Source organism: Zootermopsis nevadensis, unplaced genomic scaffold, assembly GCF_977971745.1.
Source record: "Zootermopsis nevadensis isolate Lab colony 2312 unplaced genomic scaffold, Znev_1.0 Znev_ptg000029l, whole genome shotgun sequence".
Taxonomy (NCBI): domain Eukaryota; kingdom Metazoa; phylum Arthropoda; class Insecta; order Blattodea; family Termopsidae; genus Zootermopsis; species Zootermopsis nevadensis.
The window spans coordinates 10,927,062-10,952,344 of NW_028259161.1; the positions used below are offsets into that span (position 1 = coordinate 10,927,062).

Consider the following 25,283-nt stretch of genomic DNA (forward strand, 5'->3'; position numbering starts at 1 on the left):
TTTGGGCAGTTCTGAGTACATGCTTACGCCATCTCTTATTGGCAAATAATACTAAAATTTCCTTTAGTGCATACTCATGCCATCTATTAGCGCAGTTGAAACTATGGAATATGAGAAATTTAGCGTAAAAAGTAATATTCTTTCCACGCTAATAAGTTTTCCGACGACCTAAAGTGCATGCATACGCCATCTGTTGGCAATAAATGATACTATAATATCCCATAGTGCATGCTCATGACATCTGTCGGAGGAAATGGAACTACGAAATATGAGAAATTTAGCGTACAAAGTAAAATTCCTGCCACGCTAATAAAAATTTTCCACTACTTTGAGTGCATGCATACGCCATCTGTTATCGGCAAATGGTACTAATAGTTTGCAGAGTGAATGCATACACCATCTATCGGCAAAATTTCGAACTAAAAATTGCTGCCACGCTAATAAAAATTTTTACTAGTGCAGCTACAAAAATTCGTTACCAGATGGCTCTTTCAGCTGCTGACAAAAATCTTCTGCCGCCCGGTGGGATCGAACTTGCGATCTCAGCATTACCGGTCTAGTGTCTTAGCCCCCTAGACCACGAGGCTTTCTTGGTAGTAATAATTTTGGAACTTCCTGATAAATTGTGGAGTTGCTCCTGGTGGTCTAGTATATTCCTGGGGTCCTAGTCTTGCCTCATATCCCCCAGACCACCAAGCCTCTTGTACTAACTGAGAGTTTCCTTTACTTCACATCCTCGAGTGCCCTGATTCATCGTGCTTATGTTGGTGCTGTCCAAGACCTAGACCCGCCATATTAATACCGAATACGCACTCTGCTGCGCACACGATGCATCAAAAGTATCAGCGCCATGACACTATTCAGACCAATAGTAATAATACTGCAAGTAATTTGTTTCGTCAGTGAATTTTTACGACATTTTGTTAGTCGCCATTTGTAATGTCAACGTCATAAGTGATATTACGAGCAAAAGGGGCATATATGACGCAAAACTTGCAAATTACAAAGTGTTAAGACTTGTATGCGCACGCGCGCACACACACACACACACACACACACACACATATATATATATATATATATATAAAAAATGGAAAACTTTATTGGACAAATATCCATTTTGAAATTGCCTACAATTATATTACTGAATTGAGTAATAACATGGCACATTTACTACTGACGAAAGAACGTAATTTCACCAGTATGGGCGCGGGAAACAAAAATCTATCCAGTAAGATTGGGGGATTTTTGTGTCAACTGCCGTACTGGTGAAATTACCGTGTTCCGTCAGTAGCGTAAGTACAATATTATTCAAATGAATATTAGAATTTTAGGTAATTCCAAAATGCATATTTGTGCAATAACTTCTTCCAGTACGTAGTAACCACACCATGTAATTTTGCAAGATTTTTCCGCCATATGCCCCTTTTCCTCGTAATGTTGCAGTTGTGACGTCTGGCTTTACAAATACAGAGCTGTAAGAAAATGTCTAAAAGAAACTCACTCTACAAAACATACATTTTAGAATTTACTTACAGTATTATTACTACTGGGCTGAAAACTGACATGGCATTCATGCTTTTGAAGCAACACTGTAATGTTGCAGTGTGCATGCAGAGAGGGTGTATTTGGTATTACTAGCTCTAACGGGCACAATATTTCTGGTGGGAGAAACTTCTAGGACAAAGGACACTGTTTAACAGGCTGTGGTGATATATATTCATAGAATGACGAATCTGGCCAGTGGCTCTTGGCAATAACTTATGATTTTACTTGCACAACAGCATTCTGTCACCAGGAACAGATTCAACAACAGGAAGGTAGGCAGGCTAGTATTAAAATGGATCTTACACAACTAGGTTCGCAGGGTTGGACTGATCTGGCCCAGGACAGGAACCACTGGCTGGCTCTTGCTAGCACAGTAATGAACCTTCACATTCCATAAAAGGTAAGCAATTTATTGAAAGTGTACTACGTATTAACTTTGAGGACTCTGCTCCACGGAATTCATTAGAATGCAACAATAGATGCACTTAATTCAATGATAAATGCCTGAAGCCAATTTTAACTCTTCCTAACAACACATTAAACGTTTTATCTTTTAGAACGGTCTCATATTATTTTACTTGTTGAAGACCTTAACATAAAGTTGCTTTCCTTCCAAGTACAATACTACATTCTCGGTTAGAAAGTTACAATTAACACGGCCTATTTACTGGTGGCTATATATTTCAGTGATTACACGATCTTCACAGCATATATCACACATGACACAGGCTGCTTCATATGTTACATACATTACTCAGTCTCATATACTGGGTGGTAATTATTAAATATGCTGGAATTCTCTATTATTTGCATGCTGTATAATATAAACAATGACACATCTTAGTACAATATTCATATTTTCAGTTTGTACACCTTCATTGGGGCAATGCTTATCACTGTTGGACATACAACACATTTTGCAGTATTTTCTTCTAGATGTCTATTTACATAATCATATACCTACCTACCTACCTACCTACATGGCCCAACTTCCATGCATACTTTATACCATCTCTATTTTCCATCATTCAAAGAGCATTATTTGTTTATCTGATTTGTTACATGTGCTACTTTCCTACTGCACAGTATGAAGCCCAAGTTACATGTAGCACTTACTTATGAAGTCTCATTTTAAGGTTTACTTTTGTGAACCTGTCACTTGTAGTCAAATTAAAGGTTTCTGACACTGGTATGTAAAACTGTTCTTTCACAAGCTGCCCAATGTCTAAGTTATAAAATTACAGAACTTGGGGAAGCTGGATTCTGCTTCAGGTAGGGGGCGGGAAAGGAACAGAAAGCCAATCTATTGGGCACCCTAGTTGATCTGGCCTCAGACCTGGTCCTTGGACCCTGTTCATATTCACCATTCCCTATGCCTTAGGAAGGGTCAAGCCAATACCAACTTGTTCATTCTTGTGTCAATATGCAGTGTTTAACTCGGGAGAGGAGGGAAGGTGGTATAATATTCTTTGTAACAATTCCAGAACTAACATATCATTCTTTAATATCATGTAAATACTATTACAGGATAAGTAAACTCAAGCTCTTCACTCCTTCATGAAAATATTCTGGAATTAAGTTTAAAAATACTAGACACATACATAAACAGCAAGCCCATGGTATATAGCTAGCCCGCCATTTCCTAGACAATAAATAATTTTCATAACACACACCTTATGTCCGATCAACCATGTTTTAAGAGTCTAGTGAGCAATGGATGTGAGGCCACTACTGTTCATTACTCAAGAGAAAAGCTGTGACTATGGCAGTACAGACAACTTGTAAGTCCAACGGCAGTAAAGTATGGCCTTGAAGTTGGATGACATTATTAAGCCTTAGAAGACCTCACCTACATTACTTCAGTTCCTACATCAATAAAAACACAACCTGTTTCCACTACAAAGAACAACAGGGTAATGATGTTTAAGGTAATAATTGCTCTTTATTCTGAATATCACTAAAAAAATCTGCAACTAAAATATAGTTACCACTGGACTTAAGAGGGTTAAATTTCCCGACAAAAAATTTACTTCCATCTGAAAAGCCTTAAAAAACAGATGTGATCATGACTGAACTACTAAGAATCAGTACATCATTACTGAAGGTCTTTTGGGTAAACAGTAGGAAATTATTAATAATACACTTGCGAGGTGAAAAGTGATGGCAGTAGTGACAGCAGAATCAGAAGACTCTGGCAATGAACCTGATAATCATAATGGTGGTGAAACTTGGAACACCTCCGTATAACAGGGACCATTCTCTTTTGTGTGTTTGTGTTCCCATTCTTGTGCTGTGGTGCTTGATACAAGTTACAGTGAAGAAGCAAAACATTAAGGCAAGTATGAGTCAACATCTTATAACAAGGTCTTACACTATCCCCCCCCCCCCACCCTGACAATGCAGGTGCAACTGTTCCATTCTTGTCACACTTCAACTCACACAAAACACAAAGGCCAACAATAAGAACATGGCAGTACGAGCTATCACACCTCTCAGAAATAGAGAGTAAAACCACTTGCACATAACTTCAAAGACTGTATTTCAGAAGCTCAGGTCCACTGTATGAAAGGGTGACTTGTCTGTTGTCTGTCTGCATTCCACTGACCCCACTTTCATACAAATCCATAACCCAAGCCTCATTAACCCTTCTTGTGAGCTGATTTGGGAAATAATTGAGAACTGGGTTGCCAAGAAAAGTTCTAATCCTCAGATGACCTCATCTAAATAATATTTGCAATTTCATTCCTACACTTAAGGACACACAAACCATCTTCATAAGGGAGGTCAACTGGTTAATGCTGTTTGAGGATGTAATTATTCTGAGTATTATCAAAACACACCAAAACTGGTAGTAAATAGTTACTAGTGGACTTCAAAGTGTTAAATTTACTGACAGAAACTGGCTTCCACCTCAAACACTAGGAACATAAATGTGATCATATGTGAACTATTAAAAATCAGAATATTAATACAGAAGACCTTTTGGGTAAAGATCAGCAAATACACTTGGGAGGTAACAGTGATGGCAGAATTAGAACAGACTCTGGCAATGAACCTGATAACCATAATGGTGGTGAAACTTTGAACACCTCCAGAGATAAATGACCATGCTCTTTTGTGTATATTTATGACTTAAGGTTCCAAGAAGTTAGCAGTTTACATTCTTGTGCTGTTGTGCTCGATGCAAGTTACACTGAAGCAGCCAAGCATTAAGGTAAGTGAGTCAATGTTTAATAAAAGGCCTTAGTTATGCCATCACCTTCCCTCCCTCCCACAATACAGGTGCAACTGCTCCCTTCTCATCATACTTCTACTCACAAGAAACACAGGGGACAAGTGCAATTTGTATCTTCTGTTATTACTGTAGATCATTTGCAATCATGGTTTTAACTACTGCATGAAGGATGGACTGGTTTGTAATTGTTTTGTATTCTGTTCTGGAGGAATGGGAGCCACCTTTCCAAGCACCTTGTGTCAAATTAACACCAATTATTTTATTAAAATGTACCTAATTTCTCTGGAAGATCAACAAAAATGAGAACTGTATTTACTGGGCTTGAACTTGGCAATAATAACAATAGTAAAATGCATTAACTTTTTGGGGCCTTAAATTTTTCTTGTCACAGAGTATGGGCAGTGAATTTTGACTTTTATTTCCATTAGAAAGTAAATCAAAAAGGATAACTAAAATATGAGCTCTTTAGCAATGTTCCAATTAACAAAATGGCTAGAAAATTTTAGAATCATTCACATTAAATGCTAAAAAATAAGGCTGCAGCTGTCTGCTGATAAATCTTGGGCAATTAAGACTAATACTGTGTTCAATTTCTCCTATTGCACATGTCAGTTGCACCCAAATCTTTCCACGTTCAAGATCAACTTGAGAAGGAAATCATACACACATGATACACTCATGCAGGTGTAATGTGCATAACCTGCTCTTGTAAGTGGGCTTACAGGTCTGCTTAGGAACTTTGTGCAACAAGGATTATGCAGTATTGGGTGCCCATATGTAAACAAGACAAAATTAAGACAGTCACTTTATTTCAAAGCATCACGAGTACAACCATTAACTGCATGTTTCAGAATCATTGTGGTAGCAGTGTCCCTACCAACTAACACAGAAGAAAGAAAGAAAGAGAAAAAAACAATACACCTGCGCATTAGTTGCAAGTCAGTTCCTATTCACAGCATTCACTGTAACCAGCAGTGCCATTCAGAATTTAAAGTACCTATCCAGTCTCATTTCTACCTTTAAAGCACATGCAGAATTCAATCTGCACAGCCCCTCTAAAAGCAGTGCATGTGGACTGCCACTCCATGTCAAAACAACAAGATTTTCAACCTAATCCCTTTGAATTTCAATTACATTTTGTGAGCTTGTAGACCCTACACATTAGAGTGAAAATGACAAATTTCACCTCTTTCAGTCCATGTTTTGTTGCAGGAATTACAAATTTCAATGAAATGGCATCTTGCAACATGACTCACAGAAGTTGCTAAAACTGTGGCCCTAACTGTACTAAAGGGAACTCATTTCAGGCTTCCAATTACATATCATTTCTAGGCATAAAGTGAGTAGTAACTGTACCTGAAATGGTCACAGTCAATAACAGTAATCGTACCTACTTCTGTAAGAAACAAAGCAGCAGAGTGTCATGGTAACATGACAGTAATGTGCAAATTTTAAAATACACCTAGCAGATGTATAAAATTACCTGTTCACAAGGATTGTTCAATGTTTTCATTAGTATAAAATATGGTGTTCAACTGTACTGGGTGTAATATCAATCAAATTTTGAGGTTACATTTCCTCTATACAAAGAAACAAAACTTTCCAGGCCACCCTCAAACAAAATGCTACAATGCCACTCTGATAACTATTGTAATAGATTTTGTGAACACTAAGCTTGTTTACCTTAGTATGTTTGTCAGTAGTAACAAGGACCCTCCACTTTCTTCTTGACACTCTTCAGTCTGTCCCCAATCTGGTAGGTCAGCTGCAGCTGGCACAGATCATTCACATCAGGTGGCATCTCTCAGCTTCAGGATCATCTCTCCTGCTTTTAGATGAACCAGCTCTCTGTAAATAAAGAAGCCTACATATCAGCTGCAGGCAGATTTCAAAGGGCCAAGTTCTTAGTTTTATACTCGATTAATACCTGCAATGTTTTTATGGCACATTCATGCATTACCTTGGTTGGTCACTCACTTCAAGTTATGAGCAGATGATTGAAAAAATAACTACCTAACACTGTCTCCTAAAAGCTGCATAATTGGGATTTGATCCCTGGGGCAGAGGATCTTTTTCCAGCCTTCTATCCAATGGGTACTGGGAGTCCTTTCTCCAGGGGTGAAGCATTGCCAGAGAGTGACACCAACCATTCAGGCTGAGAATGAGGAGGAGCTATACTCCCCCTCACCCAGAGCACCTACATGGCTTTGCTTTACTCTACTTTACTTTGCACTGTCTCAAGACCTCTGCATCCATGTTGAAACAACCTACTGAAAAATCACAGCTCTGGACCGATAAACCAGCTTAGGGACTGAAACTTTCCGTAACAGAATATTGTTGTTGTTATGTTATTTGTTAATTTACATTCCATGATGTAAGGCCTCACTCAGAACTTTGCAACTCCAATGTTCTCATACTAAACTTATCGCTTTGTTTCATTATCTACTCTTCCTAAAACTTAAGCAGTTTTATAAAATGAAATGGGGGTAAATCTCCGCACATTCCAGTGTTCACAATAATACGCAAGTCTTTTACATGTGACAGTTTCTGGTATCTGTCTCATTAGTCAGCAGAACTGGTACAAGTATCATCTGATTGGATAAACTGGTTTCGGTTTATTGTTCTAAATTCCAAAACAAAATTAATACAGATTAAGGCTCTTAAAACTGTGTTCACCCACTTAAATGATTATTTTCTATGTTCTTATAAACACAAAAAATTGTGTTCCCATCCCCACATTGGCCTTTCATATGCAGCGTATAATAATCCGAGACAACTCCGTTACATAAATTCCCATATCCCAAAAATAACTATAATGGAAGATCTGCAAATGAGGGAATCACACAATGTCAGGAAAATTCCATTCACCTGTGACAAGTCTTTTATATTTTGAGACATTACAGCATCTGTGCAGCCAAAACTATTATTAATGGTTTCGCCCTGCGAGGAAAATTATTCAAAATTCGGTTTGGCAGTCAACGGAACAATTTCTAAAGAACGGGAGTTTACTTAATTTTGAAACGCTGAAATATCATAAACGCAACCATCTTGAATTCCCTGTTCGCATTCACTTCCAGAGACACGGCATTTCAAAACCTAATTTCTTTCACTATCTGCATACACAAAAACTCTTCACAGCAATCTGTGCTCATCATCTACAAATTCTTGAATGGGCACGTCAGGACCAATTTCATTCGGCAATACGAATTTCTTCAAACAGTACAACGGCTCCATACGTGTTATTTACATCACTAGACGCCATTATTGTTTTTTTTTTTTTTTGTTTCACTTACTTAATCTCTGAAAAGTATTGACTGAATCATCTTACCTCTTTCCTTTTCCTTTTGGTTGCCAGAAAATGGACTACGCAACCGAGAAACACCAATTCAATCAAACATGTCTACACATTCTTCCAACTAAAAGAAAAGTAACCGACAAGCTCTCGATCCGAATGCATTATGGTCCTTGCGTCCTTACACTCGAACAGTACTGATAGGGTATCTTCATGAATCTTACAAACTGAATTTTTTACATAGATCAAGACACAGACATATTTCCCCCGACCTTCACAACGGCAAAGTTACACCCCGAACAGGCTCTGTGACATTTCCGAACACACATCATATTGAGACTTATACAGGAATGGGATTTTTACATAATTTATTTGCATTCCATAGATCCTTCACAGTGCAAGCATAGGACGTGGATCATATCATAAAAAATATCAACCAAACCAAATGTTTAATTAACCAGAACGTGGACCAGATTAAACTGTTAACCTTCAATTAGGCTAAACCAGGGTTTCCTCGACAGACTGGCCAGCTGTCAGCTTTTAAGGAACTATTGCTTCATGCAATTCAGCCCATGAAAATATGCTTTTTCCAAGATCTCACAGGCTGTACTACGGTCTGTCCACACCCAAACCTCTGACTTCTCCCTTCACTCCATTCCATTCTTTTAAAGTCTGGAGTTCGACCTTGTTGCTGGGAGAGTATACTGTGAGGCCCGAGAGCTAACATCGTCCCAAATCACTGTACCTTTCTTGGTCTACAACACTGACTTACAATTATTTTCAAATAAGAAATCCATTTGGAGAGTACAATATTACAAAAGCTGATGAGAGCTGTACCATTTAATGGACACTGTCAGTCTTCTCCTCTTTTTTTAAATTGACCTTGTGTTAATATTAGAGTAGTTAGAATAAGTTCTTAGTGAACAGTTTGAAATAAAGCAATTTCTGTCTGAAACATTTTTCTGTAGTCATTTCACAAGGAGAAATATTTCCAATGTTCAGCATGCTGATAACATTACAGCTGTTCTGTCCTCACCATCATCAAGTAGGAGAGGACTGAGCATTATAGAATATGAACCACTGAACCACTATCAGTGCTACTGATGCACATACATGTCATACCACATTTTTAGGGTTCCTTTGAAAAGATTTGAAATATAATACTGCAACTACTATCAGGTACATTATTTCTCACAAAGAGCAATAAAACACACATTCTCTCATATGGTTAGCCATCAAGTCAGTAAAGGTGGCAGCAAATGTGTGAAGCACAAATTCACATCTTCATGTGTTGGTGCTCTCACTCTGCAGCTAACCCCCTTCAGCAAATGAACAAGAAATCCAGTGACTGTTGCTTTGTTTCTTCTGACCTACCAACATATCAGCATAGTCAACTACAACAGACCAGAATACACAGTATCAAACATATTACAGAAGCTGTTTTGAAAGCAACCTGTATGAGTGGCCCATATTCTGCCTATAACTTATACAATATTCTATAAATTCACAAAACAAACAAACAAAAACAAAAAAGAGCTAAAAAATTATAACTCTTCTTGTTCTGGGCTTCAAATTATGAGGCCTCCATCTCATTTATAAATTACCAACAACTTTGAGAGAGGCCTCATGCCTGACACTGTCACAAAGGCAAATTACAATTTTCCTTTCTTTCCTTCAACACTGACAGATGTCCAGCATTCAGTTCTGTGTAAGATATCCTCACAACATGTTCAACAACTTCATAACTCAGCATCTTTAAAACCTATTACCATTGTTTATTCATCTGTTAATAGCCTGAATGACAACTTTTGTCATTGACTTGTGCCCTCTTCACTCCCATGCATTCATTTAAATAATTAATAATATATCCTCACTTACCTTCACTTTGAAAGAATAGAAATACTCCTCCTCTCAGTATAATGACAAAGAGAACGTCAGGATCTCATTTCCACTTTAATGTCCTTTACAAGAGCTGAGGCAAAGCAATTTGTTAAGTAGCATCAACAATTAAATCACCAAAGTGATTTCACTGCTGATGCTACTTACAATTATCTCCTTCAAAGTGCGTAATTATCTGTCACCCCAGTTTCATTACTTATCCTGGAACAGCTTCTGACATGGTGGTGTCTTCTGTTTGAAGTTTATTGTACAGGAATATGAATATCATTGCCAGTTTCTGCATAAGTCAACATAAAATACACCACAATCATAAATTGAATGCTGTATATCAGAGAAGTCAGTAATTTGATATTTCAAAGTAAGGATGTAGAGTCAAATCTTATAAGAATATGATACTGGATAATTCAGACTGTGCCAAAAGGACACCTTTATTAAGAATAAATCTTGGGGTAATATAATACTTGTTTTCAAGGTATTATAGTTTGATTTCTGAAATGTTTATCTAAGTACAGGTTACAGTCTGGTTATAAGTTGTGTTCACATATATTTAATATATAATTTCAGTAACTTGAACTTGTAAAAACATATGTTTTTATAATATTAAATTCTCTTATTCAAAAATAAACATGTTTATGTTTCAATAACATATTACGTAAATGTGATCTGATACAACAGTCTATAGGTGTAACTAATTACATTCAAGGAAAAAGCTGATAGGTGTCTTCATATTCCCTTTCTTACCATTGTTTGGAATTTTTCTAAGTTCTTCTATATATGTAGAAGGCAAGCCAGATTCCATTGCTCCTTTAATTAAGACCTCCAAGTAGATTTGAGATGGTTGCCGCTCTTTAGGCAGTATCTCTCCGTCTCTCAGGGATTCAGGTGTTAAGCAGAGTTGGTAACTTCGACAATTAAGCTCATTACCATTCATTGTCTCTATACATACTTCAATAGGGAAGTACATGTTCTGGTGTACACCTTCTTGTCTGTAATGGTGTTTAATACTACATGTTACAAAATAATAATTGTAATGAAAAAAGTAGTGACAGGAAAGAATGCCATAATTCTATGATATATTTTTGCTGCAAAGATTGGGGAAATAAATTATTAGTCTGAATTACACGAACATAAAAGTTACATGACAACAAAGTTTGTTAACATTATATTAGCTTCACAGAAAATTGTTATCCAGGCTTAATGTGAGTGGGCACTTGTAACAAGACAGGTACTAAAATTGTACGAGTTTCTGAATGAAATCTACGTAGTCATTATTCACTTGTTCATAAATTTCCCTTATGCTGAATATACAATATTCTGTATTCAATTAGCAAAGCAATGTAGTAGGTAAATTCATCCCTAGTGGAATGTATCCAAACACAATGTTGGTAAAGTTGAGAATATTAGTGTATAAATGGGTCATCCAAATACACAACAAATTAACAAAGTGTTTAAGAAATTGACAAATTCTTTTGCTTTAAAGTGTAATGAAGTTCTACTAATTAACAGTGTTTTTAAAAAAAATTCATATTTATTAAATTAAATTCACAGTGTTAAGTATGCTAAATTTGGTATGAAATTGCTATTTATATTAACTATTCACTGGTGTTGGCTTAATGAGAAAATGGCTTGTGCAATTTGAGTGCCTAAAAATTTGAAGCTGAAGACATTTATTTTTAATTAAATACTACTCCCCACTAGTGACTGACAACCTGATTTACATCTTGTTCAAAATACTATATCCAGACTGATGAGCAGAATTAATAAATCGTGAAAATTGCTACTGACCAAAAACACACCATCTACAATTTCTGAAGTAATTACTTATGACAGGGTTATTTTAGTCATAATATCTACAATGTCCATAACAGTCGCATATTACACCCTGAAGCTAAAAATGTACAACTTATTAATTAAATTAGAATATTTAAAAATGTGTCAAAAGTTGATGCTTGCTTAGCTATCACAAGGAAACCCTTTAAAGTTTACAGAGTTGGCGTTTAATGTAAGGTATTGTAAAAATCATAATTTCACTTAAAATGCTGAAGAATGATTTGCTAAACCAATACATAATGTGAAAAGAGAGGTTTTGTAAAGGGCTAAATTCTGACATTCCACAATATTGACAAACTCACCGATCAAGATCCAGTATATTTGAATTATCTACTTCCCATATTGCACCCCATACATGTTTACCTTCATGTGGTACCACAGTGGCAGGGTGGCCACACCATGTGTCTGAATATGGTCCACCAAAGTCTAGTCTGTAGTCCTTAAAATAAATAAACAAACAAATATTTAAAAAAAATACAAACACATACACACAGACATATCCATTTGCTTATATCCCTTCTCCCTACTTCTCTACAAAATTTCAATACTGCTAATGATGTGATAAACCAAAGTAACTGTCTGTGTCTGAGAACGTTTCCTGTATTACTGATCTTGCCTTTAGTTTTCCAATTCCTTTTAGAACTGCAGAAGGGTTGTTTATATGAATCCTCTGAGCCAGCAAATTACTTCCATATGCAAAGTAGAGAAAGCTTTTCGTCATTTCGTCTACTAAGGATAACCCTTTGAACCCTGTAGTTCTTGTAATTCCAATGGATATTTTAGATAGCGACTGTACACTGGAATCTTGCTTCACTTTGCTGTATCATGTGGATCTTCCTTTATCTACAAATTAAACAAATGATGTCAGCACATTGCATAAATATGTGAGGTACAAGTAATGTGTTGACATACATAGTATAGATGCTACTCTTAAAATATTATTTATAATACCCATTACTGTTACCATGATTTAGACCAGTGTGAGGTGGTTATGATATAAGAACAGATAAAATACATTTCTGTCAACATCAACTAGCTTGCATCATTCTCATGGAATAAACATCCATATACATATACTGCCAGTAAAAGGCAGTGAAGATAACAAGTTGTACCTACATAACTCTGTCATGCAGAGTCCCTGAGAAGCAGATAGTTGCTCGGCTAGTGCAAGAAATTCTCTGCCTTTCATGGCACCCAGAGGTTAATTACAGTGTTCACAACAGCTTCCACCAGATTATCATCCTGAGCTAGATTTATCCTCTCTACCTCTTCAAATCTTATTTGAGGTCCATTTTAATATTATCCTCCCAGCAAACATATGACTCCCAAGTGGTGTCATCCCTTCACATATTCAGACTAAAATTGTGCATGCATTTCTTGTCATTTTGACATGTGCTTCTTGCACTACCCATCTCATCCTCCATTAATTAACAACCCTAATAATATCTGGGAGTCAGTATTAAACAGACATGATGTAGATTCAAAGTTTAGCACATTCCTAAATATCTTCTTAGGAAATTTTGAAGCAAGCTTCCCCATCAAAACAGAGAAAACGATGAAGATTTCTGTGTTCTGGGTTGTTGTGCTGTGTAGTCTGGTAGATGTTTACCAACGTTTCAGAGGTCATACTGCCTCCGTCATCGCCCTGATGACAGAGACAGTATGACCTCTGAAACGCTGGTAAACATCGACCAGACTACACAGCGTAACAACCCAGAAGACAGAAATCTTCATACTCACCACTGTGAAAACCTCAAATCTCACAGAGAAAAAGATGTTCGAAAATAGAGAATGGACTACTAAAGGTATTAAAACATCTTGTAAACATAAACGAGATCTTTACCTAAATTGCCGAGCTAGTAACAACCAAATAATGAAAAGTCACTACAGTAAATATTGCAAGATATTAACTCAAGTCATTAAAGAGGCTAGATGTGCGCATGACAATAAACAGATATTAGAGTCAAATAACAAAGTAAAAACAGTGTGAAAAATTATAAAAAAGGAGACAGGTAAATATTCTACAGAAGAAGTGGCCCCATCAATAAAGATAGAGAATAATACAATAAAGAATCCCAAACTCATAGCAAATTCTCTCAACACTTACTTCTTAACAATTATATAAAGAATTAACAATGACACTACAACCATAACAACAGAAGACGCAATAAAGTGCCTTGCTGAAGCAATCCCTAAAACCTTTCCAAATTTAAGTCTTATGCCCACATCAACAAATGAAATTTAAAGTATAATAAATTCTCTCAATCAAAAAATTCATGTGGTTATGATGAAATATCTACAAAGTTACTAAAAAGCTGCACAGACCAGATTAGTGCTCCTCTAAGTTATCTGTGCAGTAGGAGCTTTCCCAGAATGACTCAAATATTCAAAAGTTAAACCCCTATATAAAAAAGGTTAAAAATCTTGCATGTCTAATTACAGACCAGTTTTATTACTAACAGCATTCTCTAAAATATTTGAAAAAGTTATGTGTAAGAGAGTAAGTGATTTCTTAAACTCAAACGTCTTTGCAGGTGAACAATTTGGATGTAGGAAAAAAATCTCAACTGATAAAGCCCTGTTCAGTTTTACAGATGAAATCTTAAGTGCACTAAATAATAAAGTGCATGTTGGTGGAATATCTTTTGATCTTATTAAAGCATTCAATTGTGTAAATCATGAATTATTACTATTAAAACTAAATTTTTATGAAATTCAAAATATAGCTGGCAAGTGGTTTAAATCATACCTTCATGACAGAAAGCAACAAGTAGAAATAAAATCATCACATTCAAATGATAGCACCTAGTCAAATTGAGGCATTGTAAAACATGGAGTGCCTCAAGGTGCAATACTTGGTCCTCTGTTTTTTCTCATATATATCAATGATCTGCCCCCAACCATCAACTCTCATTCTAAACCTATACTCTTTGCTGATGATACTAATATTATTATTTCACATCCAGAAATTGACTGTTTTCAAAACTGCATAAATGATGTCTTTGCTAGATTGAACAAATTGATTAAAGCCAATAAACTCACATTAAATTTTGACAAAATAAATTTCATGAAATTTTGTACTAACAACAGAACTTGTGTAAATCTAAATATAGGGTATGTTGATAAAATAATCGAGGAAATAGAAACTAAATTTCTTGGCCTACAATTTGACAAAAAATTAAACTGGAAAACACATATTCAATACATTATCCCTAAACTAAGTTCGGCATGTTTTGCTATAAGGTCAGTTGCAGCACTCATGAAAATAAAAACTTTAAAACTAGTTTATTTTGCTTACTTCCATTCCATCATGTCATATGGAATCATTTTCTGGGGAAATTCAACAGACAGCAAGAAAGTATTTTACACTCAAAAGATGATCATTAGAATAATGGCAGGCACTAAAAGGAGAGAATCTTGTAGGGAATTATTTAAGAATATTATTCCACTACCCAGTAAATTCTTGCTCTCACTATTATCAATGGTAGTGGATAACATGGAAAAATTTCAAACAAATACAGATATCCACAATATAAGAACAAGATACAGAAACAACCTTCATGTGCTGATTTCTAACCTCAGTAAATATCAAAAAGGAGTTTACTGGAATTAAGTTATTCAATAATCTTCCACCTACTATAAAAAAGTTTAAACCACGATATAAAAATGTTTAAGCCAGCGTTAAAAGAGTTTCTCCTATCTCACTCCTACTCAGTAGAAGAATTTATAAATACATGTAAGTAATAATGGTGATGGTTCTCATCATAATTATTTTGCTGTAATGCTGTAGTTCCAAAAACCTGTCAATAGCTATTATAACTATGTATTTATATTTGTACTAGAAACAAGTATTGTATTTGTGCTATGACCTGTTCTACATCCTTGGTTTAGGCCTATGAAGAATCTATGGAATGTACATAAATTCTATTCTATTCAGACAGTGAAATATCAGGCTCCTCATTATGCAGTTTTCTCCATCTCCTGCTACTTCCATGATCCTAAATCCAAATATTCTCCTTATCCTACTCTCACTCACAATATAGGGTGTGAAACTGTTTCTTGTAACTAAAATATTTCCACTTTATTTATGCTGACTGTCTGATAACCAAGCCTCTTCATGCATCTCATGTGAATATTTCCCTTTAACTTCATATTGAGATACACCAACCACAGTGGAAACTGAACATCAGTAAAAATTGTATTGACATAATATAGACAGATAATAAAAATAAATTATTTTAAAGCCAAATTAATCCTGGAAAAAATGGGTTTATGCTTCTTCACTCATTAAAGATAAGTAATCGCACATAATGTGCTGTTCATATAGAATTAACACTGCACATAATTCTCCATATTATCAGTTAATTGTAATAAAATAACTTGCAAGTTCAGAAATAAAAACTGAACTGAAGTATTAGTGAGACACTATTAATATCAATCCGCATCAAGCAATACTACAATATCACATTCTTAAAATATGCTAACATAAACCTTTGCTAATTATACTTGCTTCTGTGCAAAATGTCAGGAAGAAATTAAGGAACTAAGTGGATTGTGACAATCTACAAACAGGATGGTTGGTAGTGGTGGTGGTGGCAACTGTGATGAACAAACAAGCTATTTCAAAGGGAATATTCTAAATGTTCCAACATAAATGAAAATTTCCAATTAGGCCACTTTCTCCTTGGAATTCTCCCATTTCACAGTTTACTACGCAGTTTGGGAGAGTTATTCAATCTAATGGCACCCTGACAGTGCATTTCTGCATTTTCACATGTGTGACTGCTTCCTATCAAACTTCTCTTGATTCTCCATTCGACATTACACTTAGTTTTTATTTGATATTAATCATCTCCACAGATGATATAGCATTAAATGGTAATTCACATTTACACCAGTTAGGAGAACACTGACTAGAAATTCATTTTGTGAAAGTCTTGTGCATAACTTATGCATTTTCAAAATGTATTCTTTAACAAAATATTAATAAATCTGCTAGGATTCGAAGTACTCCACTCAAGCCATTAAAATCATCTACGATTTACAAAATTACTTTACATAAAATAGGTGAACCGTTTTATTTTATTTCTGAGTTGCTTGCGGACTTAGTTATTGCTATAAATTCATGAATTCTGATAATGACATGTAACTTTAATTTTGTGACTTGAGAAATTTTACCTTATTTCCAATGCACATAAACCCTCTTACTGCTCAAAATCAGAAAATGCAGCCTGAAGAACCTGATTCGCCAAGTGGAGGTTTGCCCTCTGACTTTTCAACCAGAAAAAAATCTGTTGTTTTCAATTTGTCTACTATCAAAAAATGGATTAATTTTTTTAAAAAGTAGTTCTATCGTTAATATACTATACTGAAAGAGTTAAATTCATAAGTCACTGTTACATTTCGGAAGAATGAGTCGTCTCCTTAACTATAACGTATGTATTTCTGTTACGAGTCCAATAGTGTCACTTATCAGCCCAGTCTGTTAGACGGTATTGTAGTTCCACGAAAGAAATATTGGTATTGTGCGACGCGTAGTTGGGTTGTGAACGTATTTCCCCGAATTAATTATCAAGTTCTGCCAGCAAAAGGAAAGGTACGACGAATCCTATTTTATTTTTGTAAATTAATAATTTCTTAAATATGAAAAGTAATAGTATGAAATTATTAATATGTAAAACAGTACATCAATGAGTAGTCAGGTGATGCAGTTACAGGTGGTGTAATGAGTCAGTAATGACATGTTTGCATTACTCGAAATTCGCATTATAGAAAGAACAGGGTGAATTTTTAGGTTAGAAGCAGCAGCACTTAACTGTGTCTTCAAGTGGTTCTAAGAACGGATTGTGCAAGGGCGTGTATTACGTTTTGGAAGCACAATGAGCAAATTCAAAATGGTTACCAGTATCATCTCCATTTTTAGGATGTTGATGAGATAAACAGTATTTTATAACATTTCAAAAGCAAGTAGATATACATAATTTAGGTATGACGTAGCTGTGGAAAAAAATCTTGTTTTAACGTACTGTGTAGGTCTGGAGTATCGAATAAACAAGTAATTATAGGTAGTAATTTACCCAACCCATTCATTGTCCACTATACGAGATTTGGCACATTCGTAACCGTTTAGTTTCCATTATCGGCGTGTATCAAATGTTTTTCAATCATGTTTTGCAATTGTCATGTTTATTTCTCCCTATACGAAGCATGCGTCTTTATTCACATTGTATAACCATCAGCATGTGCTTTTCACTGTCCCTCATATTGAACATAAAGGCTATCACAAAATTGTATGAACAACAAATGTAAATTTATTAATACTATTTAAATGTTATTGTTAATGCTAGAATATGTGGAACTTAAGTCCATTTCTCATACATGTTCATAGTGTGGTTTTTAGGCCAGGGGCAGCTGAAATTACATAATTGTGAGATCCTGCTACATGGGAGTAAAACTGTTAATTGAATAAAAATTTTCTTGGATATTATCCATCGTCTAGTAAATATAAAACGTAAAACGACGTTTCGGAGATGGGACTCTATCTCCGTCTTCAGGTTCCTACACAGTTGGGCCCACTAGATAGAGCTAATCCCTATCTCCGGACCTAGGACCTATCTCGTCCAGAGATAGGGATTAGCTCTATCTAGTGGGCCCAACTGTGTAGGAACCTGAAGACGGAGATAGAGTCCCATCTCCGAAACGTCGTTTTACGTTTTATATTTACTAGACGATGGATAATATCCAAGAAAATTTTTATTCAGTTGACTCTTCACCATTGTCAAGAAGTTTTAGATTTGAAGTAAAACTGTTGCTTATACATTGGGAGGAATGTTTGTAGGTATTTGAAAGGAACTGGTCTGTGTTGTAATGGTACATGAAAACCATTTCAGTAATCTTCCATTTTTCATTTTCTCAGGACAGTTTTGAAGGTGTACATAAATATAGATCCAGGAGAGCCAGCTGAACTTGACTTGAAAGAAGATTTGAAGCTGTCTGAGGAGGGAATTTAATGAGCACTGTATGTACTATTGATGTGTAATTTCCTATAGTAGCCATCACAAAATTAGGTGTTTGAAGGTTACAGTAAATTCTTAGAATTTCAACTCCAGTAGCAGGGTCAAGAATACATTTAATTACAGGTATCCCTCGATTTGCACTGGTTCAATTTGCGTTGATTCAGAATAACGCCGATTTTGAAATCAGCAAGTCAAAAAGTGAAGAAAAAAAAATTTACTATTATTTATAACGTTTTACATGTATCGTACTGCTTCTTATACTAAATCATAATTCTTACATCTCTGATTTTGAATAAAAATTATAAATACAATCGTCTCTGCAATTACGTATGTTTCGTTAATGCGAATTTGCTCCAATGAGATAGATGAATCGTAAATGCTGTTTGTGAAATACAAACTTTTGCATATGCGAGTATGCTCTTAAGCAATTTACACATTCAAAGGACTAATTTAATCTCTGCAGAGGTATCAGGGTTATTTTAACTACGCAATTTTCTATAGGTTGGCGTCTTACATAAATGCAACTATCGCGTAACAGCAGAGATGACTGTACACATCAATCAGTCAATCTTTGTATCAGATCACATTTACCTAATATGTTGTTGAAACTTAAACATGTTTATTTTTGAATAAGAGAATTTAATATTATAAAAACATATGTTTTTACAAGTTCAAGTTACTGAAATTATATATTAAATATATGTGAACACAACTTATAACCAGACTGTAACCTGTACTTAGATAAACATTTCAGAAATCAAACTATAATACCTTGAAAACAAGTATTATATTACCCCAAGATTTATTCTTAATAAAGGTGTCCTTTTGGCACAGTCTGAATTATCCAGTATCATATTCTTATAAGATTTGACTCTACATCCTTACTTTGAAATATCAAATTACTGACTTCTCTGATATACAGCATTCAATTTATGATTGTGGTGTATTTTATGTTGACTTATGCAGAAACTGGCAATGATATTCATATTCCTGTACAATAAACTTCAAACAGAAGACACCACCATGTCAGAAGCTGTTCCAGGATAAGTAATGAAACTGGGGTGACAGATAATTACGCACTTTGAAGGAGATAATTGTAAGTAGCATCAGCAGTGAAATCACTTTGGTGATTTAATTGTTGATGCTACTTAACAAATTGCTTTGCCTCAGCTCTTGTAAAGGACATTAAAGTGGAAATGAGATCCTGACGTTCTCTTTGTCATTATACTGAGAGGAGGAGTATTTCTATTCTTTCAAAGTGAAGGTAAGTGAGGATATATTATTAATTATTTAAATGAATGCATGGGAGTGAAGAGGGCACAAGTCAATGACAAAAGTTGTCATTCAGGCTATTAACAGATGAATAAACAATGGTAATAGGTTTTAAAGATGCTGAGTTATGAAGTTGTTGAACATGTTGTGAGGATATCTTACACAGAACTGAATGCTGGACATCTGTCAGTGTTGAAGGAAAGAAAGGAAAATTGTAATTTGCCTTTGTGACAGTGTCAGGCATGAGGCCTCTCTCAAAGTTGTTGGTAATTTATAAATGAGATGGAGGCCTCATAATTTGAAGCCCAGAACAAGAAGAGTTATAATTTTTTAGCTCTTTTTTGTTTTTGTTTGTTTGTTTTGTGAATTTATAGAATATTGTATAAGTTATAGGCAGAATATGGGCCACTCATACAGGTTGCTTTCAAAACAGCTTCTGTAATATGTTTGATACTGTGTATTCTGGTCTGTTGTAGTTGACTATGCTGATATGTTGGTAGGTCAGAAGAAACAAAGCAACAGTCACTGGATTTCTTGTTCATTTGCTGAAGGGGGTTAGCTGCAGAGTGAGAGCACCAACACATGAAGATGTGAATTTGTGCTTCACACATTTGCTGCCACCTTTACTGACTTGATGGCTAACCATATGAGAGAATGTGTGTTTTATTGCTCTTTGTGAGAAATAATGTACCTGATAGTAGTTGCAGTATTATATTTCAAATCTTTTCAAAGGAACCCTAAAAATGTGGTATGACATGTATGTGCATCAGTAGCACTGATAGTGGTTCAGTGGTTCATATTCTATAATGCTCAGTCCTCTCCTACTTGATGATGGTGAGGACAGAACAGCTGTAATGTTATCAGCATGCTGAACATTGGAAATATTTCTCCTTGTGAAATGACTACAGAAAAATGTTTCAGACAGAAATTGCTTTATTTCAAACTGTTCACTAAGAACTTATTCTAACTACTCTAATATTAACACAAGGTCAATTTAAAAAAAGAGGAGAAGACTGACAGTGTCCATTAAATGGTACAGCTCTCATCAGCTTTTGTAATATTGTACTCTCCAAATGGATTTCTTATTTGAAAATAATTGTAAGTCAGTGTTGTAGACCAAGAAAGGTACAGTGATTTGGGACGATGTTAGCTCTCGGGCCTCACAGTATACTCTCCCAGCAACAAGGTCGAACTCCAGACTTTAAAAGAATGGAATGGAGTGAAGGGAGAAGTCAGAGGTTTGGGTGTGGACAGACCGTAGTACAGCCTGTGAGATCTTGGAAAAAGCATATTTTCATGGGCTGAATTGCATGAAGCAATAGTTCCTTAAAAGCTGACAGCTGGCCAGTCTGTCGAGGAAACCCTGGTTTAGCCTAATTGAAGGTTAACAGTTTAATCTGGTCCACGTTCTGGTTAATTAAACATTTGGTTTGGTTGATATTTTTTATGATATGATCCACGTCCTATGCTTGCACTGTGAAGGATCTATGGAATGCAAATAAATTATGTAAAAATCCCATTCCTGTATAAGTCTCAATATGATGTGTGTTCGGAAATGTCACAGAGCCTGTTCGGGGTGTAACTTTGCCGTTGTGAAGGTCGGGGGAAATATGTCTGTGTCTTGATCTATGTAAAAAATTCAGTTTGTAAGATTCATGAAGATACCCTATCAGTACTGTTCGAGTGTAAGGACGCAAGGACCATAATGCATTCGGATCGAGAGCTTGTCGGTTACTTTTCTTTTAGTTGGAAGAATGTGTAGACATGTTTGATTGAATTGGTGTTTCTCGGTTGCGTAGTCCATTTTCTGGCAACCAAAAGGAAAAGGAAAGAGGTAAGATGATTCAGTCAATACTTTTCAGAGATTAAGTAAGTGAAACAAAAAAAAAAAAAAAACAATAATGGCGTCTAGTGATGTAAATAACACGTATGGAGCCGTTGTACTGTTTGAAGAAATTCGTATTGCCGAATGAAATTGGTCCTGACGTGCCCATTCAAGAATTTGTAGATGATGAGCACAGATTGCTGTGAAGAGTTTTTGTGTATGCAGATAGTGAAAGAAATTAGGTTTTGAAATGCCGTGTCTCTGGAAGTGAATGCGAACAGGGAATTCAAGATGGTTGCGTTTATGATATTTCAGCGTTTCAAAATTAAGTAAACTCCCGTTCTTTAGAAATTGTTCCGTTGACTGCCAAACCGAATTTTGAATAATTTTCCTCGCAGGGCGAAACCATTAATAATAGTTTTGGCTGCACAGATGCTGTAATGTCTCAAAATATAAAAGACTTGTCACAGGTGAATGGAATTTTCCTGACATTGTGTGATTCCCTCATTTGCAGATCTTCCATTATAGTTATTTTTGGGATATGGGAATTTATGTAACGGAGTTGTCTCGGATTATTATACGCTGCATATGAAAGGCCAATGTGGGGATGGGAACACAATTTTTTGTGTTTATAAGAACATAGAAAATAATCATTTAAGTGGGTGAACACAGTTTTAAGAGCCTTAATCTGTATTAATTTTGTTTTGGAATTTAGAACAATAAACCGAAACCAGTTTATCCAATCAGATGATACTTGTACCAGTTCTGCTGACTAATGAGACAGATACCAGAAACTGTCACATGTAAAAGACTTGCGTATTATTGTGAACACTGGAATGTGCGGAGATTTACCCCCATTTCATTTTATAAAACTGCTTAAGTTTTAGGAAGAGTAGATAATGAAACAAAGCGATAAGTTTAGTATGAGAACATTGGAGTTGCAAAGTTCTGAGTGAGGCCTTACATCATGGAATGTAAATTAACAAATAACATAACAACAACAATATTCTGTTACGGAAAGTTTCAGTCCCTAAGCTGGTTTATCGGTCCAGAGCTGTGATTTTTCAGTAGGTTGTTTCAACATGGATGCAGAGGTCTTGAGACAGTGCAAAGTAAAGTAGAGTAAAGCAAAGCCATGTAGGTGCTCTGGGTGAGGGGGAGTATAGCTCCTCCTCATTCTCAGCCTGAATGGTTGGTGTCACTCTCTGGCAATGCTTCACCCCTGGAGAAAGGACTCCCAGTACCCATTGGATAGAAGGCTGGAAAAAGATCCTCTGCCCCAGGGATCAAATCCCAATTATGCAGCTTTTAGGAGACAGTGTTAGGTAGTTATTTTTTCAATCATCTGCTCATAACTTGAAGTGAGTGACCAACCAAGGTAATGCATGAATGTGCCATAAAAACATTGCAGGTATTAATCGAGTATAAAACTAAGAACTTGGCCCTTTGAAATCTGCCTGCAGCTGATATGTAGGCTTCTTTATTTACAGAGAGCTGGTTCATCTAAAAGCAGGAGAGATGATCCTGAAGCTGAGAGATGCCACCTGATGTGAATGATCTGTGCCAGCTGCAGCTGACCTACCAGATTGGGGACAGACTGAAGAGTGTCAAGAAGAAAGTGGAGGGTCCTTGTTACTACTGACAAACATACTAAGGTAAACAAGCTTAGTGTTCACAAAATCTATTACAATAGTTATCAGAGTGGCATTGTAGCATTTTGTTTGAGGGTGGCCTGGAAAGTTTTGTTTCTTTGTATAGAGGAAATGTAACCTCAAAATTTGATTGATATTACACCCAGTACAGTTGAACACCATATTTTATACTAATGAAAACATTGAACAATCCTTGTGAACAGGTAATTTTATACATCTGCTAGGTGTATTTTAAAATTTGCACATTACTGTCATGTTACCATGACACTCTGCTGCTTTGTTTCTTACAGAAGTAGGTACGATTACTGTTATTGACTGTGACCATTTCAGGTACAGTTACTACTCACTTTATGCCTAGAAATGATATGTAATTGGAAGCCTGAAATGAGTTCCCTTTAGTACAGTTAGGGCCACAGTTTTAGCAACTTCTGTGAGTCATGTTGCAAGATGCCATTTCATTGAAATTTGTAATTCCTGCAACAAAACATGGACTGAAAGAGGTGAAATTTGTCATTTTCACTCTAATGTGTAGGGTCTACAAGCTCACAAAATGTAATTGAAATTCAAAGGGATTAGGTTGAAAATCTTGTTGTTTTGACATGGAGTGGCAGTCCACATGCACTGCTTTTAGAGGGGCTGTGCAGATTGAATTCTGCATGTGCTTTAAAGGTAGAAATGAGACTGGATAGGTACTTTAAATTCTGAATGGCACTGCTGGTTACAGTGAATGCTGTGAATAGGAACTGACTTGCAACTAATGCGCAGGTGTATTGTTTTTTTCTCTTTCTTTCTTTCTTCTGTGTTAGTTGGTAGGGACACTGCTACCACAATGATTCTGAAACATGCAGTTAATGGTTGTACTCGTGATGCTTTGAAATAAAGTGACTGTCTTAATTTTGTCTTGTTTACATATGGGCACCCAATACTGCATAATCCTTGTTGCACAAAGTTCCTAAGCAGACCTGTAAGCCCACTTACAAGAGCAGGTTATGCACATTACACCTGCATGAGTGTATCATGTGTGTATGATTTCCTTCTCAAGTTGATCTTGAACGTGGAAAGATTTGGGTGCAACTGACATGTGCAATAGGAGAAATTGAACACAGTATTAGTCTTAATTGCCCAAGATTTATCAGCAGACAGCTGCAGCCTTATTTTTTAGCATTTAATGTGAATGATTCTAAAATTTTCTAGCCATTTTGTTAATTGGAACATTGCTAAAGAGCTCATATTTTAGTTATCCTTTTTGATTTACTTTCTAATGGAAATAAAAGTCAAAATTCACTGCCCATACTCTGTGACAAGAAAAATTTAAGGCCCCAAAAAGTTAATGCATTTTACTATTGTTATTATTGCCAAGTTCAAGCCCAGTAAATACAGTTCTCATTTTTGTTGATCTTCCAGAGAAATTAGGTACATTTTAATAAAATAATTGGTGTTAATTTGACACAAGGTGCTTGGAAAGGTGGCTCCCATTCCTCCAGAACAGAATACAAAACAATTACAAACCAGTCCATCCTTCATGCAGTAGTTAAAACCATGATTGCAAATGATCTACAGTAATAACAGAAGATACAAATTGCACTTGTCCCCTGTGTTTCTTGTGAGTAGAAGTATGATGAGAAGGGAGCAGTTGCACCTGTATTGTGGGAGGGAGGGAAGGTGATGGCATAACTAAGGCCTTTTATTAAACATTGACTCACTTACCTTAATG

General features: G+C 35.8%; 1 protein-coding gene and 1 long non-coding RNA gene across 22 annotated transcripts in view; one reads left to right on the forward strand and one right to left on the reverse strand.

Annotated features, from left to right (window-relative positions):
- Positions 1-1,262: 1,262 nt before the first annotated feature.
- Positions 1,263-24,464, forward strand: LOC110832633 (uncharacterized). 13 transcript variants are annotated; one of them, XR_015537661.1, is made up of 5 exons: positions 1,263-1,820; positions 4,686-4,762; positions 18,721-18,822; positions 19,787-21,926; positions 23,408-24,464. It is a non-coding gene; the product is annotated as an uncharacterized LOC110832633 (long non-coding RNA). The 13 variants fall into 13 exon arrangements; XR_015537660.1 differs by lacking the exon at positions 1,263-1,820 and adding an exon at positions 1,845-1,948; XR_002543975.1 differs by lacking the exons at positions 1,263-1,820; positions 4,686-4,762 and adding an exon at positions 17,262-17,400 and having other exon boundaries at positions 19,787-20,084; positions 20,593-21,926.
- Positions 5,575-25,283, reverse strand: part of LOC110832632 (gamma-glutamylcyclotransferase) — a 40,902-nt gene continuing 21,193 nt past the window's right edge. For 6 of the 9 annotated variants that reach the window (XM_087358134.1, XM_087358138.1, XM_087358135.1 and 3 more), the window contains 3 exons: positions 12,421-12,647; positions 12,107-12,243; positions 10,375-10,960 (listed from right to left, as the gene is read on the reverse strand). In XM_087358134.1, the coding sequence (XP_087214260.1) occupies positions 10,663-10,960; positions 12,107-12,243; positions 12,421-12,525 (540 nt within the window). In that variant the 5' untranslated portion in view covers positions 12,526-12,647 and the 3' untranslated portion in view covers positions 10,375-10,662. Of the gene's footprint in view, positions 6,632-8,111; positions 10,252-10,374; positions 10,961-12,106; positions 12,244-12,420; positions 12,648-25,283 lie in introns of those variants that run through there. The other 3 variants (XM_087358140.1, XM_087358141.1, XM_087358139.1) reach the window with 3 other exon arrangements.